Source organism: Hyla sarda, chromosome 2 (genome assembly GCF_029499605.1).
Source record: "Hyla sarda isolate aHylSar1 chromosome 2, aHylSar1.hap1, whole genome shotgun sequence".
Lineage (NCBI taxonomy): Eukaryota > Metazoa > Chordata > Amphibia > Anura > Hylidae > Hyla > Hyla sarda.
In genome coordinates this window covers 132,062,453-132,085,268 of record NC_079190.1, presented here as the reverse complement: position 1 = coordinate 132,085,268, position 22,816 = coordinate 132,062,453, and the positions used below count along the sequence as shown (strand labels likewise).

The 22,816-nt window shown below is 42.3% G+C and overlaps 1 protein-coding gene across 1 annotated transcript in view; it reads left to right on the top strand.

The window, feature by feature from the left end:
• DIAPH3 (diaphanous related formin 3) overlaps positions 1 to 22,816 on the top strand; it is an 882,879-nt gene that overhangs the window by 596,732 nt on the left and 263,331 nt on the right. The window contains exon 25 of the mRNA XM_056555485.1: positions 15,239 to 15,374. Coding sequence (XP_056411460.1) covers positions 15,239 to 15,374 — 136 coding nt within the window. The remainder of the gene's footprint in view (positions 1 to 15,238; positions 15,375 to 22,816) is intronic.

Sequence of the window (22,816 nt, the reverse complement as noted above, 5' to 3'; positions counted from 1 at the left end):
ATAGAAGTAATTTACAAATCTGTTTAACTTTCTGGAGACAGTTTTTTCCTGGAATTCCCCTTTAATGTTTTGTTAGACATGAGAATGCTTGCTCACACATATATATGTGGTAGAGAATTGTACAAGAATGTCTGCAGCTCTTTGAGCTATGGTGGGATATGGTTGAATAGAAAGCCAGAAAATGTCTGTATTGACTTCCTTAAATTTGATTTTTAGTGTTCGATCTCACCTCAGTTCATTTATCTGCTCTTCTTCCTGAAGGGTAAACTGTGCACTGGACAATTCTGCAGCAAATGGATTTCTAATTCAGTCATATAACTCTGAAGATAATGAAGGGAAATAATGTTCCAGGTTCTCTGACAAGGTTTTTAAATGGCTAATAGCCAATTCAATCACTTCTTCAACAGGCTGACTGTCAGTAACAAGTTGATTTAAAAGAGGAAACATCTCAGTACTTCCTGAAGAGAGGTGTCTTTTCCAAATTTTGAGTTTATTCTGAAAAGCCAGAAGTTTGTATGTGGCGGTGAGCATGTGTTCCTTTGGTCCCTGCATGCTGGTGTTTAATTTGTTCAGATGTTGGTATATACCAGCCAAGTATGCCAATTTCTGCACAAATGTGTTATCTTCCAAAAGGCTTTGAAATCTAGCTTTATTGCTGTTCCTAAAGAAGATAAGCAATTTGTTTCTAAGTTCAAAGACTCTTGTCAAAACTTTTCCTCCTGAAAGCCATCTTACATCACTATGTTGAAAAAAGGGTAACATGGTCCTTCTGCATATTTTCACACAGCAATGCAAAGATTCGTGACTGGACAGGACATTGCTTGATGAAGTTTATCATGTCCACAATGGCATCAAGAACTTTTTAATTCAGATGGTATTGTTTTAGCAACCAAAACTCCACGGTGGAGGAAGCAGTGTGTGGTAATCATTTGATTTTTTTTTCTTTGACAAGTGTGACAAAGCCTTTAAAGGGGTACTCCACTGCCCTGTGTCGGAAGCTCCGCTCGCAGCGTCCGGAAGTTTATTGTTCCGAACGCTGTGTGCGGGCTTCAGTGTTCAGGGCCGCCCCTCATGTCACGCCCGCCCCCTTCGTGATGTCACGCCCGCCCCCTCAGCCAAAGTCTATGGGAAGGGGACGCGATGGCCGTCACTAGCTCTGCTACCAAATAACTTTTTTCTTAAGCCTTTTCACTGATAGTGGCTGTTTTCTCAAAGCTCTGATGCTGCCTTTTTTGTGAACCCAAAATAAGCAACTGATTTCCCTGACAAATGGCCATGATGTGTCAGAAGGTGTTGTTTCAGTTTTGATGGTACCATTGCGGTATCTGCAAGTTTCATGCCACAAACCAAACTCATCAGAATGGGACAGTCTTTATCACCAGTGGCTACAAATCCAATAGCTAAATAAATTTTACTGTATAATCTTGTTTTTCTTTTCTCACTCATTTCTGTACTTGCTGCTTCACATCTTTCTGTACTTGGCCCTGCCTTCACATCTCTCTGTACATGGCCCTGCCTTCACATCTCTCTGTACATGGCCCTGCCTTCACATCTCTCTGTACTTGGCCCTGCCTTAACATCTTTCTGTACTTGGCCCTGCCTTCACATCTTTCTGTACTTGGCCCTGCCTTCACATCTCTCTGTACTTGGCCCTGCCTTCACATCTCTCTGTACTTGGCCATGCCTTCACATCTTTCTGTACTTGGCCCTGCCTTCACATCTCTCTGTACTTGGCCCTGCCTTCACATCTCTCTGTACTTGGCCCTGCCTTCACATCTCTCTGTCCTTGGCCCTTCCTTCACATCTTTGTGTACTTGGCCCTGCCTTCACATCTTTGTGTACTTGGCCCTGCCTTCACATCTTTCTGTACTTGGCCCTGCCTTCACATCTCTCTGTACTTGGCCCTGCCTTCACATCTCTCTGTACTTGGCCCTGCCTTCACATCTCTCTGTACTTGGCCCTGCCTTCACATCTCTCTGTACTTGGCCCTGCCTTCACATATCTCTGTACTTGGCCCTGCCTTCACATCTTTCTGTACTTGGCTCTGCCTTCACATCTCTCTGTACTTGGCTCTGCCTTCACATCTCTCTGTACTTGGCCCTGCCTTCACATCTCTCTGTACTTGGCTCTGCCTTCACATCTCTCTGTACTTGGCTCTGCCTTCACATCTCTCTGTACTTGGCCCTGCCTTCACATCTTTCTGTACTTGGCTCTGCCTTCACATATCTATGTACTTGGCCCTGCCTTCACATCTCTCTGTACTTGGCCCTGCCTTAACATCTTTGTGTACTTGGCTCTGCCTTCACATCTTTCTGTACTTGGCCCAAGATGGCCCCAAATGCATTAATTGTTTCAATGATGAGTCACAGACTGTCATCATGTGTGGCCCATCTTTGACACAAGGGATGCAGCTGTGGCTTCCCACTCCTCCTGATCCTTTGTACAGCAAGTGTAAACATTTAGTAAATGTGGTGTTAGAAATTGTTTCTGTACTTACAAATAAACTCTCTTTATCTCTCTTGGCTCCTTCTGGTATCTTCAGTTAAGAAAGTTGTACCTGCAAGAAGGATAAGAGATGACAAGTGAGGTGTGATGGAAAGAAAGAAGTCATGAAAGTACTAGTAAGCATCAAAGAAACATTGATTGACAGATTACAATCTGTTAATCAGTGCTATTGTCATTGCAGCATACTAGGACTTCAGTGGCCACTGACAGAAAAACTTTGGACATGTCAAACATTTTTGTAAGTCACAGTGACATTTGTACAAACTATTCTTTTACATCACACCTGAGTTCACTCTTCTCTTCTCTTTCCTGCCGCAGCAAATTCAAATCACACATTTATCAACATATGACGAGGCAGGGCCAAGTACAGAAAGAAAATCACACAGTTGCATAAAGCTTAACCCCTTAGCACATATGGACATTTATGAACGTCCATATGCGCGTCCCTATTTATAATGCGCGCTCACGAGGTGAGCACTCATCATACCCGGTGGGTCCCGGTTGCTATAAGCAGACATGCCAGATATTGCTGATCGGGCTGATGTCTGGCATTAACTCTTTAGACACGGCGATCAAAGTTGATTGCCGTGTCTAAAAGTGAAAGTAAAAGCATCCCGGCTGCTCAGTCGGGCTGATTGGGGCCATCACGATAAAATCGGGATGTCCCGATCAGCTAGGACGCAGCAGGAGGTCCCCTCACCTGTCTCATGCGCGTTTGATCATTGATTGATTGCTCCAAGCCTGAAATCCAGGCTTGAGCAATCAACCGCCAAAAATACTGTTCCCTGCCATTGAATGCAATGGCAGTGATCAGTGTATTGAATCAATGTACTGCATGTTATAGCCCCCTATGGTAGCTACAACATTGCAAAAAAAAGTAAAAATAAATAAATAAATAACACTCCGTCCTTAAGGGGGTTAGAGGGGTACTCCGGTGGAAAACTTTTTTTTTTTTTAAATCAACTGGTGCCAGAAAGTTAACCAGATTTGTCAATAAGTCCATGTAGAAAATAAGACGGCACTCACCCAGATAGTTGCTGCTGAAAATTCTTTATTCCATGTAGGAAATCAAGCGGGGAGGTGCAGTGTCAGGCAGGTATCACGGCAGGGACGCAGGAGTCCACAGCGTGATGGCAGCAGCTGTGTCATGCTTCCGCACTTCGTCAGACCATACACGCCCCCATCCTAGCCACCGGTAAATACCTGCGTGACGTGTGAGGGGCGGGGATACAAGAAATAGGTGTATACAAAAAAGTGTTACTAAAAACAAATTAAAAACACAAAGACACGTTGTGGAACAAGGAAAGTATACAGTAACAGTGCATGTCATATAAAAATGCCTAAGTCCAGCTTGTCATTCATGCCCAATTTACCTTGGGCGCCAGTTCTCATTATTCATTGTGCCTCTACCTGGAGTAGATCTCTACGCCTGTCAATTCCATCTCGGGAATGCACCCTTTCAATGCCAAAGAAACAAAAGGCCAGGGGGTTACCATTATGGACGTCCCATATATGGTCTATAACCCTTGGCGATCCCTTTTTGCTTCTTAGGGAATAGAGATGTTCTCGGAATCTGGTATGCATTGGTCTGGTGGTGCTGCCGATATAAAAGCGGCCGCAAACGCAGACCAGCCCATACACAACATGATTTGTTTTACAACAACAAAAATCCTGTAAATGAATATCTACCCCCCCCTTTAAGATTGTAGTTTCTACCTGTTATTAGTTGTGGACACCACTTGCAGTTACCACATCTGTGGTTACCTTGCAAGAGGAGCCAATTCTTCTTTTTTACGGAAGGGGTTGAAGAATATTTACTGTGTATGAGGGAATCTCCTAGGTTTTTGGCCCGGCGAAAAGCTACCATTGGTTTATTGCCGGTGATCTCCACTAACGCTGGATCACTCTGTAATTAACTCCAATCTATTTGATTGTTTCTTTTCTTTTTTATCCTTGCGTCTAAGGAGGAATCTCCTATCTTGTGCCAGAGCTTTCTCCAGAATTTTTATAGGGTAACCCCTAGCTGTCAGTCGATCCAAAAGTTCTTTTGCCTGTTTTGATGAAATTATCATCTTTATTATTTATCCTCCTAAGTCTCAACATTTGTCCGTACGGAATTGCCGTTTTTACATGCTCCGGGTGGTGACTACTGTAATGCAGCAGGAAATTCCCTGCTGTAGGTTTTCTGTATCCAGTAGTTACCAACCCTTCATCGCAAACGGACACTAGTACGTCTAGGAACTCTAATTGAGACAAACTAGTATTGTAAGTGAAACTTAAATTCATGTTGTTATTGCTAATGTGTGTCACAAAATCCACGAAGTCCGCCTCCGACCCCGTCCAAACAATAAAGATGTCATCAACAAGAGTAATTATTGATGAATCTTAAAAATGGGTTACTTGAGGAAAAAATAAATTCTTTCAAAAAAAGCAACAAACAAATTAGCGAAAGTGCAGGCCGCCGGGAGTGCCCATGGCAACTCCGGAGGTCTGCCTATACCAAACATCATCAAAAACAAAAGTATTATTTGTTAAGATCAGGGACAAGGTCTCGCAGATGAAGTAGACACACATCACTTTTATCTGTCTGTTTTAACAGTCTTTGAATGCACTCTACACCAAGATCCTGAGGGATACTGGTATAGAGTGACTCTATATCAATGAAAGCCAACAAACTTCCCTTTTGCCACTCCACCTCAGAAAGTCCTGCCAAAAATTCATTGGTATCCTTTACTAAGGAAGGTACGCCAATGAGTAAAGGGCGTAAAAGAAAATCCAGAAACTTGGAAATACACTCAGTTATGGAGCCCACCCCGGACAAGATAGGGCGTCCGGGAGGGGCATCCAAACTTTTGTGTATTTTCGGTAAAAAATACCAGGACGGGGACTTTGGGTGGGAAGGGACTAGTTTTAATGCTGTTTCTGTGGAAAGAATGCCTTTTTCCACTGCACCTCTAAGTATAGTTTTCAATTTTTGGGAGATTTTTTCAGTGGGGTTGTACTTTAATTTTTCATAATTAGATGGATTATTAAGCTGTCTCATAGCCTCGCTCACATAGTAATCTCTAGTGAGCAAGACTATGTTACCACCTTTGTTTGCTTTTTTTTAAATTATGTTATCTAGGGACCTAAACCATAGCAACGCTTTTTTCTCCTCACTGCTGAGAATGCTGCTGTCTGTAGGATATTGCAGAGCTTTGACCTCCTCCATTATTTTATAATAGAAGAGGTCAATGTTACTGCCTGGTGCAATGGGGGTGGGGGGGGGGTGGGTGGGGGGGCAAAAAGTGGATTTGACCCCTCCAGTAAAAATCCCCTGTTCAGGTGATACTATACTTGTGGGAAGAGCCCCTCCTAAAAGCTCAGTGAGGTCTGCCAGGCATTGAATCTCTGCCTCGCCGGCCGCACTGAGTAAAACCCAGGGCATTAATAGTAGAAGGGATTTCTGCTTCTTTTTTCTCCTTAACTTCCACACCTGTTTTGGTTGCAAAAAACTTACGTAAATTTAATTTTCTGACAGATTTAAAGAGGTCAACCTCAAATTGTACAATATCAAAAGGCTCAGGAAAACAAAAATTCAATCCTCGTGACAGCACCGAAATTGCAGCATTATCTAAATGAATATCAGTGAGGTTAACTATGGCTGAGTTCACACTAGTCTCTATTTGGTTGGAAGTATCAAAGTCCTTTAATCCTGCCAGGCTACTTGTTTCTTCCTTTTGAAATTCCTTAGGGCTATGGAATTAGCCTCTCTTTCTCCCACGGCCCCTTCTAGTCAGCCTCCTAAAGGGATATCTTTATCAGGTTTTCCATTAGTTTTCTTAGAATTCTCCTTTTCTCCTCCGCTGGTAGATTTTGTAACCGCGTCGTCTGAACTGCTTGTCTCCGACTCTTTTTTTTTGGGCCGTTAGGTGGATATTTTTGGTTTGGTCGAGTTTCTTCCATTGTTACGTGCTTTATGTTAATATTTGTTTATGTGTAATCCGAAAAGATGTTCCCATTATCAAAGTTTGTCTTATCGCGGACAAACTTATCTCGTTTTTGTTCTTTAATGTTAGTCTGTAACACCACGAGTTTATTTTCTAGTTTTTTGTTAAAGGCTGTGAACTGTGTCTCTGACAGTCTGGAGTGTAGCTCCCTTTTGGCTCTGCGGAGTTTCTCGGTCACTTTAGGGTATTCCAATTCATTTCTCTCCCTTAAAAGCGTTAGCATACTCCAGGAGTAGTTAAGATGTAATTCAGACCAGGATTTCAGAAACACGTCATCCTCGTAGAACTGAGAGGGCTCCTTGAAATTTCTAAGGCCACGAGGGATAAGTTCACATTCCTCATCGGATTTGAGGGATTTTACGGTCCTGTAGACACGCATCTCCTTTTCGGCCAAATGCTGAATGTTTTGCTCTAGGCTTTTGATACTCATGACATGCAACATGTCTTTGACGTTACATACTGTAAAGAACCTCTCCGTGTCCTGTCTACCTGCTGACACCACATTGGCGCTCTCCACCTCCTCGTCCATTGAGGATATCGGACCTTTAGGAAGTGGGTTAATATTGACACAGCGCAAACCACTATATCAGCGTGCTCAGGGCAATAGAAGCAAAAGCATGCAAACATGTATAATAGAAACAGAGTCCGGCACTGCTTCAGTGGAGAAAGGCTGGCACTTGAGTGCAGGTGGGGAGATGATACAGCCAAATGGGGGTGCTCAGTCCAAATAGCAGAGGATATTGTCAAAACAGTCCATGTAGAAAATAAGATGGCACTCGCCAGGTAGTTGCTGCTGAAAATTATTTATTCCATGTAGGAAATCAAGCGGGGAGGTGCAGTGTCAGGCAAGTATCACGGCAGGGACGCAGGAGTCCACAGCGTGATGGCAACAGCTGTGTCGTGCTTCCGCACTTCGTCAGACCATACACGCCCCCATCCTAGCCACCGATAAATACCTGAGTGACGTGTGAGGGGTGGGGATACAAGAATTGTAAATTACTTCTATTAAAAAAAATAAAAATCTTAATCCTTCCAGTACTTATTAGCTGCTGAATACTACATAGGAAATTATTTTCTTTTTGGAACACAGAGCTTTCTGCTGACATCATGACCACAGTGCTTTCTGCTGACATCTTTGTCCATTTTAGGAACTGTCCAGAGCAGCATATATTAGCTTTGGGGATTTTCTCCTACTCTGGACAGTTCTTAAAATGGACAGAGATGTCAGCATAGAGCACTGTAGTCATGATGTCAGCAGAGATCTCTGTGTTCCAAAAAGAAAAGAATGTCCTCTGTAGTATTCAGCAGCTAATAAGTTCTGGAAGGATTACGATTTTTTAATAGAAGTAATTTACAAATCTGCAATAAATAACAGAGAGGCAGTGCAGCTCAATCAACCATCTACTCCGAGGTTAACTGGTAGGTCTGAAAAACCCCAAAAGACCCAGAAATGAACAGGAGAAAATATATAATCAGAGATAATTATATGACCAGTCCTCAAAAAGTAGTGAAAAGAGAAAAATGAAAAAGGAAAGAACAAGGGATAACGGTGATAGTGATTTAGGGTAAATATATATGATAATATGTGAGTGAATGAAAAAATCTGAGTGATAAGAATGAGTTTTTTAAGGGTGAGTATAAATGGTTTATATGATATCAAAAAGAGTGAATGGGTGCAGAGTAATAATCGGAAAAATTAGGGGTAATGGAAATATTAATAATTACTAGACATCAAAGATAATGTATATAGATAATTAAAATGCCTGCAAAAGATGATAATCTTAAACAATCATATGCATTTATTAAATGATAACAAAATAATGATCAATGCCTGAGCAGGGCCCTTGCTCAGACATGCAATGTGAATATTAAAAATATATAATAATTAAAAAGTGCCAACTATCTCAAAATGTGGAATTAAAAATAGTCCTTTATAGCCGAAAAAAGTTGTATAGAATAGATTTGTATGAATAGCAGCAGTTTTGAATATATTGTCCAGCGATCAAAGAATCTGTATAATCCAGTAGTACTCCAATGTAAAACACAGTCACTTTAAACTGTAGCAATTATGTTTGAATGTTTAATTCAGAAGATATAATGTAATTGATCACTGTTATCCACTTAAGTCCAACAACAAGTGTCTGTAGGATACCAGTGTTAGTAGCAAAGTATAGTTACAGTTGCTAAATGAAATCAGGCACAGTACCTTATAGTTGTATTCACCATGATAGTCGGCAGCTGAATGTCTCCAGAGTTTCAGGCTCCGGGGACTGTGGAAGTCCAGTGCCCGCACGGACCAAATCGATCACCACCCTGGCATGGGCAGGAAGGTACCTTTAGTGCCGTAGTTGGAAGGATGCGATAATCCAGAGAAATAAATCGCTTTGGTGTAAATCGCTGGATTGTAGATCGTAGGATAAAGATGCAAACGAGCAGGAGTATCGTGCTTAGCACAGCTCAGTAGCCGGTCTGTAGAAAATCGGCAACGGCTGTCCGGCGTCCTCGTGGCGTGTGAATAGCGCGCTAATTCAAAGTGGTCCACTAGTCCGGGTGCTGCAGCGCTGTCTAGGCGGTATCGGCTGATAAAAATGTTAAACGAGGTTGAGATAGAAATGGCTCATAAGTATAAAATTAGGCTAGACGCGTTTCACGACGTAATGTCGCATTCTTCAGTAGCCTGATTAAATTAAGTGCTCTTAGTCTCTCTTAGACAATACTATTAGTAGAAAAGTACATGTCAAATGATATTCAAAATTCCATGTCCAAAGAGTTGTCAAAAATTTGGTTTGCCCTTCAAGTTGATGTATCAACAGACAGCACAAGCAAGTGCCATTTGCTGTCCTTTGTGCATTTTGTCATTGATGTTGAAATAGTCTTTGATTTTGTCATTGTCTATGATTTTGACTAATGCTGCTTTAAGCAGCTACCAAGTCCAACAAGAGTCATATATATATTAAATATTTTAATTTCACATTTAGAATTTTTAAATGTATCCTGGAATACCTATGTGGGAATTTACACATATTGTGCTGCCTCAATGTTTAACTCCAATTAAAGGCTTTGTCACACTTTGTCTCAAAAAAAAAAAAAAAAAAAAATTCAAAAAATTACAATCATGCACTGCTTCCCCCACAGTCAATTTCTTTCCTCTGCCATTAAAATCTGTAAAGTCAACTTGTTAGTGACAAGTCAGCCTGTTGAACAAGTAAATGAATTAGCAGTCCATTTGAAAGCCTTGCCAGAGAACCAGAACATTTATTTCCCTTCTTTATCTTCAAAGTTTTATGACTTTATTAGAAATTCCTTTGCAGCAGAATTGTCCATTGCACCGTTTACCCTTTTGGAAGAAGAGCAGATAAATTAAATGAGGTGTGCTAGAATACTAATGATCAAATTTTTAGAAGTTAATACCGTTGTTTTCTGCCATTCCATTCAAACAGATATATATCCCATATTTTCTTCAGAAGAAATGAGACTGTGTTTGTCCAAAATTAGGCCCGCAATCCACATGGTGTGCTAATAGAAGCAAGTCCAGGTCTGACACTAAGAAGATTTGACACTACAGCAAGCATTAGCGGAGGATTCAGCAAGCATTAGCGGGGGATTCAGCAAGCATTCGTAAAGGGGGAAGTCTGCCAACCATTGGGGGAGGGGAACCTGCAAAACAATGGAGGAGATTGTCATCAGTAACAAAATAATTGTTTAACAGATTCATAAAATATACAATTCTATTATCTCATCACACTTATCCACACCTCTAGCAGGCAAGGTAGGCCATGCAGAGCTGCATTAGCTTCTTGAAGGTCAGTGAGCTCGGTTGTGCCTGCAGAAAGATGAGTTGAGTGTGATGAAAAAGATAATCAGTAGCAATGTATGCATGCAAAATCCTGCCGGCCGAACCCCCCCCCCCCCTTGCTGAAAGATTCCCCACCTACATCACCTCATCACAAGCACCCCCATTCCCCTCCCCCACCTACATAATATTTCATTTTTGTAGCTGAGGGACACCCCTAATAGCCAGCATGTGACCATCACCGTGGCCAGCTATTAACCATTTACATCACCGCTGTCAAAGCTGACACCGGCATCTAAAGGGACATTTAATGTGTCCCCCGTGGTGTAGTTGGGTGCGTCGCCCCCCTCCCCGCAGCACGATTATGGGGAGTGACCAACTTCAAAGGTAGGCAGAGGGCTTACCTCTCCTCCTGTGCTGTCCATGGATCTGCATTTGATTAACCCCTTAAGGACTGAGCCCTTTTTCGCAATTCTGACCACCGTCACTTTAAGCGTTAATAACTCTAAACCGCTTTTACCGAAAATTCTGATTCTGAGACTGTTTTTTCGTGACATATTCTGCTTTATTTTGGTGGTAAATTTTTGGCGTTACTTAATCCTTTCTTGGTGAAAAATCCCAAAATTTCATGAAAACTTTGAAAATTTTGCATTTTTCTAACTTTGAAGCTCTCTACTTGTAAGAAAAATGGATATTCTAAATAAATTACATTTTTATTCACAAATACAATATGTCCACTTTATGTTGGAATCATAAAATGGACATATTTTTACTTTTTGAAAAAATTAGAGGGCTTCAAAGTAGAGCAGCAATTTAAAAAAAATTCATGAAAATTGCAAAATCTGAAGGGACAGATGTTACAGAACTTCAACTCCCAGCATGCCTGGGTGGTCTAGGCATGCTGAGAGTTGTAGTTTGGCAACAGTGGTCACCAAACTGTGACCCTCCAGATGTTGCAAAACTACAACTCCCAGCATGCCCAGACAGCCTTTGGCTGTCTGGGCATGCTGGGAGTTGCAGTCCGACCTTCCTAGTGGTTGCCACAGTAAAGATCACATTACTTTCACTTTCATTTCTCCCCCCCCATCGATTCCCTACCTGAGCCGTGATCTCCGGTGGATGTCTGCGATGATCGCCGGGCCCCACGCATCTGGTCCTCAGGTAAAGGCCTCCATCTTCTCTCCCCCCCCCCCCCCCCTGTTCTGCCCGACATCCAGGTGTGGGCAGAATGGGGGTTTCCATGGCAACCCCCTGCCCTGCGCTGCCATTGGTCAGAACTCAGTTCTGACTAATGGCAGGGGATAGGAGGAGATCGCAGCACTGCGACCTCACTCCTATCCCTTAGGCTGATCGGGGCTGTCACTGACAACTCCGATCATTCCTATTTTCCGGTTGATCGGGTCACCAGAGACCCGATCAGCCCGGAATTGGAGAAAATCGCATGTTTGAATTGACATGCGATTTTCTCTGATCGCCAACATTGGGGGGGGGGGTCTCAGGACCCACCTGGGCGATGTGACGGGGTGCCTGCTGAATGATTTCAGCAGGCATCCTGATCCTGTCCCCAACCGGCTAGCGGCGGGGACCGGAATTCCCACGGGCGTATCCATACGCCCTGCGTCCTTAAGGACTCGGGATGCAGGGCTTATGGATACGCCCTGTGTCCTTAACAGGTTAGGCCAATTAAGCACAGATCAATGGAGTTATATGGAACTGCATTGATCTGTAAGAGGAATCTAATAATTCCCCTAAGGGAAAGACAATAGAAAAAAGTGATCAAAAAGTCTGATCAATACCAAAATGGTACCAATACAAACAACAGATAACAGCCCTGTTTATGGAAAAATAAAAAAATTATTGGGGTCAGAAAATGGCAATAATTTTTTTTTCTAAAAAGCTTACAATTTTCGGATTAAAACATGATGCAAACTGTACAAATTGGGTATTGTTTTAATTGTGCCAATCTAAATGATCAAGATTACATGTTAGACCGCACAGTGAATTAAACAAAAAAGATACAACCCCATTTTTGTCTTCAATTGTACCTTACAAAAAAAATAAAAAATAAATATATATATATATATTTTTTTTCCTGTTTTAGCGCATTTGTTATAAAAATTAACATTACAATTACAAAGTACAATTGGTCCTGCCAAAAACCAAGCCCTTATATGGGCGTGTAAAAGAAAAAATAAGAGTTATGGCTAATAGAGGGCGAGAATTAAAAAATGAAAGGGTAGCACGAAAATAGTCGCAGTCCTTAATCTGGTCTCCCAAATGCGTATATGTTATCTCCAAGGGTAGTTGCAGCATCAAAAAAATTAAACCGTATCCTACATATTTAAAATTGACTGCCTATTATTTTAGACAATTATAATCAGATACTTTAAATGGTATTGTTTTAGTATTCTGATTGGACGCGAAGAAGGGAACAACTTGCAAAACTTTTTGGCGACTATGAGGCTGGTGGTTACATACAACCTCTCAAGTTTGCCTACTAAAAAGCATAATACTGATGTAGCAAACTTTGCCATGAAATATAATGCATGCTGACCATGATGCTGCAAATATAACCTTGATAGTTTCAGTGGAAAGTGTTGTTAAATGTCAAGGTAAAGTTGGCTACATCAGTAGCCTCTTTTCTCCAAATTTCGGAGGAACTTCGGAGAAAAATAGAGTAATTCTATGTCTATATTCTGTTAAATTTTGTCCAAAACTATGAAAGCTGCAACTTTAAGATCTGTTATTGAAAAATAATTTAGTTTTGTGATTTGTTGCCATTGTACAGAACAGAACTGCTCTGTTACTATAAGACACTCTTTGCTGTTATCCTTATGGCCCTCTCCTACTGTTAGTTTCCTTTCAGCTCACATAGCACCTTGTACATCCAGTACATACTAATACACTTTGTCCCCCATATGCAGTCTTAAGTACAGTAAATCATCCCTCAACACAGTGCCTTCCTGTTCAGTCAAAGCAGTGCATTTTTTTCCAACACTTACTATCCTCCCTGTCTAAGGCGTGCATGGGAGGAAATCTTACCATAATGTGCCCTTCTGTTATCAGTCAGGTAAGTAAGGGAAGAGAAGTCCAAGTGTGAGCACTGCTGATAAACAGAAATAATGAGAAATAGCTGTGCAGCATGGAAGGGACTCTCAGAAGCTCAGTAACCGCAGCGAGCTAAACAGCTAAAATCTCCTTGTCACCTCTTGGGTTAATGTAACAAAACCATGCATGTTTTCAATTTGTTGTTAACCTGATGTAGAGAGACTATGTGTTGTGTACTGATCTTATTCTTGCTTATTCCTACAATATATACGTTAAATGAGTTATCCATCCTAAGGTGATTTTAGCACTTACCTGCTAGATATTAATGGACATGCTTAGGAAGGATCTGTGTTTGTCTTGGGGCTAAAGAGTTGTGTTCTGAGTCAACCATAATGTTGCTACTATGTTTTTGTGAAATGTCTATTTTCTGTTGAAGTTCCCTCCCAACTTCAAGTGCCATGATAACTTGTTTGTATGTGTGAGGTCACTTTTCTACCTCCCAAACATTAGCCACCCCACCAATTGAAGCACCTTAGCGTAGCTTCCATGCAATAGATCAGGGTTTTCTAACCAAAGTGCCTCCAACTGTTGCGAAACTGCAATTCCCTGAAGAATGATATCCCTCCCATGCAGCTGTCACACCACCCTTTGAGGCAAGGACAGGCTCCCTCTGAACACCTAATTAATGATGTTTCAGGCCACACTGCAGCCTTGGAAAACCTGAGACAACACTTATTTTTTATGCTGTTAAAAATAAACATTGGGGCAAAAATCAAAGAAGACCATCCATCAAACACAGGTGCAGACATTATATTTTGAACTACACTAACTTTACAGCCCCTGAAGCACAATTAAATAAAACAAGATCCTGGAATACCCCTTTAATGAAAATAAAAAAACACCTTTTAAACTTAATAAACTTATCACAAAGATGCTGGATTTAACTTGATGACTATATAACTAATATCACTTGAAGTTGCTTAATCCATTAATACATGCATGGTGGTTTAGGAATACAGATTATTTTCATGTAGACATGATCCAAGAGTAGCAGCAGTTGTGGTAATTATTCCCCATGAGATTATAGTTTGCTAGAGATAGTTCAGTGCTGATCGGTCTGCTGTATTTACTTAAAGTAATTAACAGACCCCTTATTTCTTTTCTAATTGAAATGTTACAGTTCCTTGCATTGTAAGCAAAGATAAGCCTTTTAAGTCCTTTCAGGTGAATGACTATACAAAAAGTCATTGTGAGCCAGGTAACTGAATATCTCTTCTTGGCAAGAGATAATGCACGTGTTCTTACCTTTCATGCAATAAAAAAAATAAAGGCATTTTGTTAAATGGAACAAATGTTAAAATACAAGTTTTCTGCTAAAAAAATCTGTAGGAGGGTGACTATCTTTTAGCAAGAGTTGCACAGATGGTGTATTTTTTTTTCATTTATTGATTTGTTATGATCTCTTCTGGCACACTGGAAAGTTTGTCTGTCTTGTGTGTGTGTTTGTTTCCATAAGTGTGCCACACTTTATTAAAAAGCTGTCCTCCCAGCTTTTTACACAGATTTGTTTAAAAAAAAAAACACTAGAGATTTTCTGACATTTTGAAAGTAATAGGCTTTGTTAAGGTAACACTTTAGGCATTAATATATAATAAATGTAATGCACATTGTGACACTGTGCTTTCTTTGTGCATGTGATGACAAATAGATCTGGCACGTGGAAGAATTTCCAATGACTCAGGAGCTTTTTAAATGTACCCATTAGTGTAAAGCCTGTGTACGGTGGGAAGAAAGGCAATAGCTCTAAATCTTCATTTATTTTCAGATTGATTTTAAATACAGTATCATGTCCCCCTATCATTCAGACACATAATTAATGGGATTTAATTTTCTTTCTCTGTAGCAAGCAACAAAAGAGAATATCAGACGGCGAGAAGCTGAAGAAAAACAAAAGCGTGTTAGGCTGGCAAAAGAAATGGCAGAAAAGGAGAAAGTAGAAAGGCAGAAGAAGAAGAAACATCTACTGGAAAAGAACAGAGGTGAGTACTATCTATAAAGAGTGGATAATAATAGGGACCACATGTAAGAGAATGCCCAACCACCTATTACTGAAGGTGCAACTAATATGATGCTCTTCCAACCTCCTGGCCATTATAACTTCAATATAGTCTTCCTTTTTTAGTTAAGTTCCAACTCTTTTACAGAAGCTGATTATCGGACAAAGAGCATTTGTAGGAACACTTGGCCTTAATAATTGACTGTGTAAAATGGCAAATGATCAGCTGACGAAAAGACAACATTGTTGGCTGATCGGATTGTTAAGGCAGCCAGAAAAATCATTGTCAGACACGTAAACGGGAAGCTTACGTGTCTTGCAATGATACATATAAAGGGCTACATGAACAATACAGCGATTGCCCTTGTAGCCCAGTGTGCATTTTAATCAACAAGATATGCGCTTCCTATTAGAACCTGTCCGGCACATCTAAAAAGGTCTTTACATTAAAATTACCAAAGATCCTATCATCGTAGTGTTTTTGTGCAGCCAGTAAAGCGTTATGCCTATGTTAAGCAACATGGTATACTGGTACCTTCATTTCATAATTGATGTAAGTCCTATCACTTCACTCCTCATTGATTCTGACAATGAATGGCAGTTCCAGTTTTACTGCACAACACTGGTCCAATCCATCAGATATGCAGGGAACTGCAACGCCGCTTTATTCAAGTGAACCGGGGCTGTATTGCTTCTCCTTGCTCAACAGTGGGATGGGAGGGTCAACTTGCAGGGACAAGAGTATTACAGCCACTTTATGAAGATTGGTCATGAAGTGATTGTATATCCCCTAGGAAAAGAAGTATAAATAGATTAAACATTGATAGCATAAGTCTGGTATTTTGCTTTGACTTTATGATGTTAGAGTGCAGGAGCCTGCATCCCCTTAAAGCTAAGTAAAGGGTGATTAGGCACTGTGTACAGTATTGCAGTTGTCAGATCCATTCATAAATAGGTTGTGAATTTTATGCAGTTCTAGGATTTCATCTGGATCTTACAGATTCAGCTTTTAATTTTGGGATAACTGTTTAGTTCTTAAAGATCATGTTCTGATTAATTTGGTGGGTGTTGTTTAATATACCCGATGCAAAAGGATGGTCAAAAAATCCCATTGACAGAATGGGATTTTTTGACGGGCGTTTTCAGGACTATTTGACGGGATTAATGACTGAGGTTTTAACAGGATGATAATGATACTTGTAGTGTGAAAGGGGCCTTAAATGGGTTCTCCCGTGGTAAATTTTTATTTCATTTTTTAAATAAACTGGTGCCAGAAAGTTAAACAGATTTGTAAATCATTTCTATTAAAAAATCTTAATCCTTCCAGTACTTTTTAGGGGCTGTATACTAAAGAGAAATCCAAAAAAGAAATGCATTTCCTCTCATGTCATGACCACAATGCTCTCTGCTGACCTCTGCTGTCCATTTTAGGAACTTTCCAGAGCAGGAGAAAATCCCCATAGCAAACATATGCTGCTCTGGACAGTTCTTAAAATGGACAGCAGAGGTTTGCAGAGAGCACTGTGGTCATGACATCAGAGGAAATGCATTTCTTTTTTTGGATTTCTCTTTAGTATACAGCCCCTAAAAAGTACTGGAAGGATTAAGATTTTTTAATAGAAGTGATTTACAAATCTGTTTAACTTTCTGGCACCAGTTGATAAAAAAAAAAAAAAAAGTTTTCCCACGGGAGTACCCCTTTAAAGGGGTACTCCGCTCCTGGCATCGTATCCCCTATCCTTTGGATAGGGGATAAGATGTTAGATCGCCGCGGTCCCACTGCTGGGGACCCCGGGGATCCCCGCTGCGGCACCCCACCATCATTACTGCACAGAGCGAGTTCGCTCTGTGCGTAATGACGGGCGATACAGGGGCCGGAGCAAAGTGACGTCACTGCTCCGCCCCTCATGACATCACGGCCCGTCCCCTTAATGCAAGTCTATGGCAGGGGGCGTGACTACCACCACGCCCCCTCCCATAGACTTGTATTGACGGGGCGGGCCGTGACGTCACGAGGGGCGGAGCCGTGACGTAACGATGCTCCGGCCCCTGTATTGCCCGTCATTACGTGCAGAGCGATCTCGCTCTGCGCAATAATGATAGCGGGGTGCTGCAGCAGCGATCCCTGGGGTCCCCAGCAGCGGGACCCCGGCGATCTGACATCTTAACCCCTATCCTTTGGATAGGGGATAAGATGTCTAGGGGCGGAGTACCCCTTTAAGGATACAGTACTGACAGATCTGTTACTTTGTGTCTTTTTATTTAAAAGATTGTATTGAAGCACAAAAAGCTAGACACAGATGTGATCAAGTTCATATACAATTTCAAACAAACATTTGAAGGAATTTTAGGTTACATTTTTTGTACAGGTAAAGTGACTGTGAAAATAATTCTAGCTTTGCAAATTTCATATTTTATACCAGTGTTTCCCAACCAGTGTGCCTCCAGCTGTTGCAGAACTTCAACTCCCAGCATACCGGACAGCTTTTTGCTGTCACAGCATGCTGGGAGTTAGTTTTGCCACACCTGGAGGCACACTGGTTGGGAAATAGAGTTCTATATACAGTATTTTGTCCATGGTTGACATGTGATGTTAGGGAGTTGTCGGTATCATTCAGAAGCTCAGGTACACACAGAATAGGGAACTAGGAGGAAAGCAATTATTCCTGCCTTAACATCTGCCTCAATTAACTCTGTGCATGAGCCCATAGTACAGAAAGCGTGCCCTGTGTTCCTGATCAGAATTTCTAACACTGATAAGAGATCTGTATAATGGCTCATCATTAGGAACAAAATATCAGCCTTTGAAATCTCACTTTTGATTAGAGTAGCTCCTCTGTCCTGCGTGGAATCACAGACATAACATACACAGTTTCTTATCTCAGCCTGTGCTAAACTAATTTATTCTCATACGCTTTTATGTTGAAAGTGCATTGTGCAACTGCTCCTCCTGGGCTCTGTTGACTTTAGAATTAGTACTTTGTTCCACTATTCTTTCACGGGAAAAAATGGAAACCTAACAAACACCAAAATTTTAATTTAATCCGTTACACATAGGACCTGTCACATGCATCATGTCTCCAGTTAAAATGTTACTGTCAATTTCATTGTAAAAAACTTTTGAGTCCCCTTCAAAAGTTTGATCAGTTGAGGTTTAGGTGTTGAGATTCCTGACAATTGCTAGAACAAGTAGGGAGAAGCGCTCAGCTAAGTGCTTTTCCTTTTATCTTACTGTTTGCCTCAGAAGATATATTGTACATAAAGTCTATGGAGTCTGTCTCTTGCAGTGAGAGGGAACATAAGCTGACTGCTTGTATTAGTGGTCTGTGTGGGTCACAGCACCCAGTCCCTATCCAATCAAAACCTTTTGTGTGTCTTTATGACAATGATACTTTAACTGCTTAACCTGTTCAGGACCCAGGGCGTACGGGTATGTCCTGAGACCCTGGTACTTAAGGACCCAGGATGTACCTGTACGCCCGTGGGAATTTCGGTCCCCGCCGCGCACCAGGCGGTGACCGGACCGGGGTGACTGCGGATATCGATCAACAGGCACCCTGCGCAAATGCCCAGGGGGGGTCATTAGAGACCCCCCCCCCATGTTGGCGTTCGCGGCAAATTGGAAGTTAATTCACATTTGTGCAATGCCGGGTCATTACGGGTCTATGGTGACCCGGAAAATAAGGGGGATCGCGGTTGTCCAAGACACCCACGATCCCCCTGAAGGGATAGGAGTGAGGTGGCAGGGGTGCCACCCCTCCTATCCCTGCTATTGGTCGTATAGATGCGATGACCAATAGCATATGATATGACGACCAATAGCAGATCGGGCGGGGAAACAGACAGGGACCGGCGCCAGTGTCACTTACCGATCTGCGGAGGCTGCGGGCGACGGTGATTGGTGGGTGGCGATGTCGTGCGGCTGGCTTCCTAGATCCTACGGAAGCTCGTGAGTTGCCTAGCAACATCTGGAGGGCTACAGTCTGAGACCACTATACAGTGGTCTTTAAACTATAGCCCTCCAGATGTTGCAAACCTACAAATACCAGCATGCCCAGACAGCTGTTTGGGCATGCTGGGAGTTGTAGTTTTGCAACAGCTGGAGGTCTACAATTTAGAGACCACTGCACAGTGATCTCCAAACTGTAGCCCTCTAGATTTTGCAAAACTACAACTCCTAGCATGCCCACACAGCAGTTTTCTGTCTCTGCATGCTGGGATTTGTAGTTTTGCAACATCTGGAGGGCCACAGTTTGGCGATCACTGTGCACTGGTCTCTAAACTCTTGCCCTCCAGATGTAAAACTGCAAATCCCAGCATGCCCTAAACAGCAAACAGCTGTCTCGGCATGCTGGGAGTTGTAGTTGCGTTACCTCCAACTGTTGCATAACTCCCAGCATCTCCCAGCATGCCCTTCGGCAATCAGTACATGCTGGGAGTTGTAGTTTTGCAACAGCTGGAGACACACTGGTTGGAAAATACTGAGTTAGGTTTTCCAACCAGTGTGCCTCCAGCTGTTGCAAAAGTACAACTCCCAGCATGCACGGTCTGTCAGTACATGCTGGGAGTTGTAATTTTGAAACAGCTGGAGGCTCCTTCTGAGGATTGCATGTACAGGGTACATTCACACGGGCAGGTTTACAGTAAGTTTCCTGCTTGAGGTTTGAGCTGTGGCAAATTTTTCGCCACAGCGCAAACTCCTAGCGGGAAGCTCACCGTAACCCGCCAGTGCGAATGTACCCTAAAAACACTACACTACACTAACACATAATAAAGGGTAAAACACTACATATACACCCCCTTACACTGCCCCTCCCCCCCAATAAAAATGAAAAATGTATTCTATGGCAGTGTTTCCAACACGAAGCCTCCAGCTGTTGCAAAACAACAACTCCGAGCATTTCCAGACAGCCACTTACTGTCAAGGCATGCTGGGAGTTTAGCAACAGCTGGAGGCACCCTGTTTGTGAATAACTGGCGCAGAATACCACTATGTCCACCCCCTATGCAATCCCTATGTAGTCCTCAAATGCGCATGGCGCTCTCACTTCAGAGCCGTGTTGTATTTCAAGGAAACCATTTAGGGCCACATTAGGGGTATCTCCGTATTCGGGAGAAACTGCACTACAAATTTTGGGGGGCTTTTTCTCCTTTTACCGCTTATGAAAAGGAAAAGTTGGGGGCTACACCAGCCTGTTAGTGTAAAAGATGTAATTTTTTTTACACTAACATGCTGGTGTTGCCCCATACTTTTTGTTTTCACAAGCGGTAAAAGCAAAAAAAGAACAATTTCTCCTGAATACGGAAATAACCCATATGTGGACGTAAAATGCACTGCGGGCGCACAACAAGGCTCAGTAGTGAGAGTACACTATGTACATTTGAGGCCTAAATTGGTGATCTGAACAGGGGTGGCTGATTTTACAGCGGTTCTGACATAAATGCAAAAAAATAAATACCCACATGTGACCCCATTTTGGAAACTACACCCCTCACGGAACCTAACAAGGGGTATAGTGAGCCTTAACACCCCACAGGTGTTTCACGAATTTTCATTAAAGTTTGATGGGAAAATGTAAAAAAACAAATTTTCACTCAAATGCTGGTGTTACCCTAAATTTTTCATTTTCACAAGGGAAAATAGGGAAAAAAAAGACCCCCCCCCCCCCCCCCCCCAAAAAAAAAAAAAAAAAAAATATTTGTAACCCCATTTCTTATTTCTTCTGAATAAGAACATACCCCATATGTGGATGTAAAGTGTTCTGCGGGTGAACTACAATCCTCAGAAGGAGCGCCATTGGGATTTTGAAGAGAAAATTTGTCCGGAATTGAAGGCCATGTGTGTTTACAAAGCCCCCATAGTGCCAGAACAATGGACTCACATGTGTCCCCATTTTGGAAACTACTCCCCTCGCGTAATGTAATAAGGGGTACAGTGAGCATTTATGCCCCACAGGTGTCTGACAGATTTTTGGAACAGTGATCTGTGAAAATGAAAAATGTAATTTTTCATTTGCACAGCCAACTGTTCCAAAGATCTGTTCCAAAGGCTCACTGGACCCCTTGTTACGTACCTTTAGGGGTGTAGTTTCCAAAATAGTATGCCGTGTGTTTTTTATTTGCTTTTCTGGCATCATAGGGGCTTCCTAAATGTAACATGCCCCCCAAAAAACATTTCAGAAAAACTCACTCTCCAAAAAACCACTGTCGCTCCTTCCCTTCTGAGCCCTCTACTGCGCCCACCGAACACTTGACATACACATATGAGGTATTTTATAACTCGAGAGAAATTGGGTTACACATTTTAGGAAGATTTCTCTCCTTTTAGGAAAGTATCCCAGAGTTATTAATGCTTAAAGTGACAGTAGTCAGATGTGCAAAAAATGGCCGGGTCCTACAGTGAAAATTGGCTGGTCCCTTAATGAGTTAACGGACCAAGCCCATTTTTACCTTAAAGGGGTAATCCGCCCCTAGACATCTTATCCCCTATCCAAAGGATAGGGGATAAGATGTCAGATCGCCACGGTCCCGCTGCTGGGGAGCCCTGGGATCCCCGCTGCGGCACCGCGCTCTCATTACAGCACAGAGCGAGTTCGCTCTGCACGTAATGACGGGCAGTACAGGGGCCGGAGCATCGTTACTTCACCGCTCCGCCCCTCGTGACATCATGACCCGCCCCTTTAAATACAAGTCTATGGGAGGGGGTGTGGCGGTCATCACGCCCCTTCCCATAGACTTGCATTAAGAGGACTGGCCGTGATGTCACGAGGGGCGGAGCCATGACGTCACGCTGCTCCGTCCCCCGTATCGCTCTTCATTACGCACAGAGCGAACTGGCTCTGTGCTATAATGAGAGCGGGGTGCTGCAGCGGGGATCCCAGAGAAAAGCACCCAAAAATTTGTAACCGTATGGAAATACCCCAAATGTTGACATAAAGTGCTCTGCGGGCAAACTACAATGCTCAGAAGAGAAGGAGCAAAATGTTGCTTTTGGAGAGAGAATTTTGCTGGAAATTAAGTTGGGCGCCATGTACATTTACAAAGCCCATGTGGTGCCAGAAAAGTGGACTCCCCCTCATGTGACCCCATTTTGGAAACTGCACTCCACGCGGAATGTAATAAGGGGTGCAGTGAGCATTTAAACCCCACTGGCGTTACACAGACTTTTGTAACGGTGGGCTTTGCAAATAAAAAAATAAAATCTTTTTCATGGACCACTGTTCCAAAAATCTGTCAGATATCTGTGGGGTGTAAATGCTCCCTGCACCCCTTGTTACATTCCATGAGGGGTGTAGTTTCCTAAATGGGGTCACCACTGTGGAAATCCCCACTCCTGAGCCATGTTATGCGTCCGTAGATCGCATTGCGTCCACATATGGAGTATTTCCCTACTTTTTCTACTTTTCTCTCTTGTGAAAATGAAAA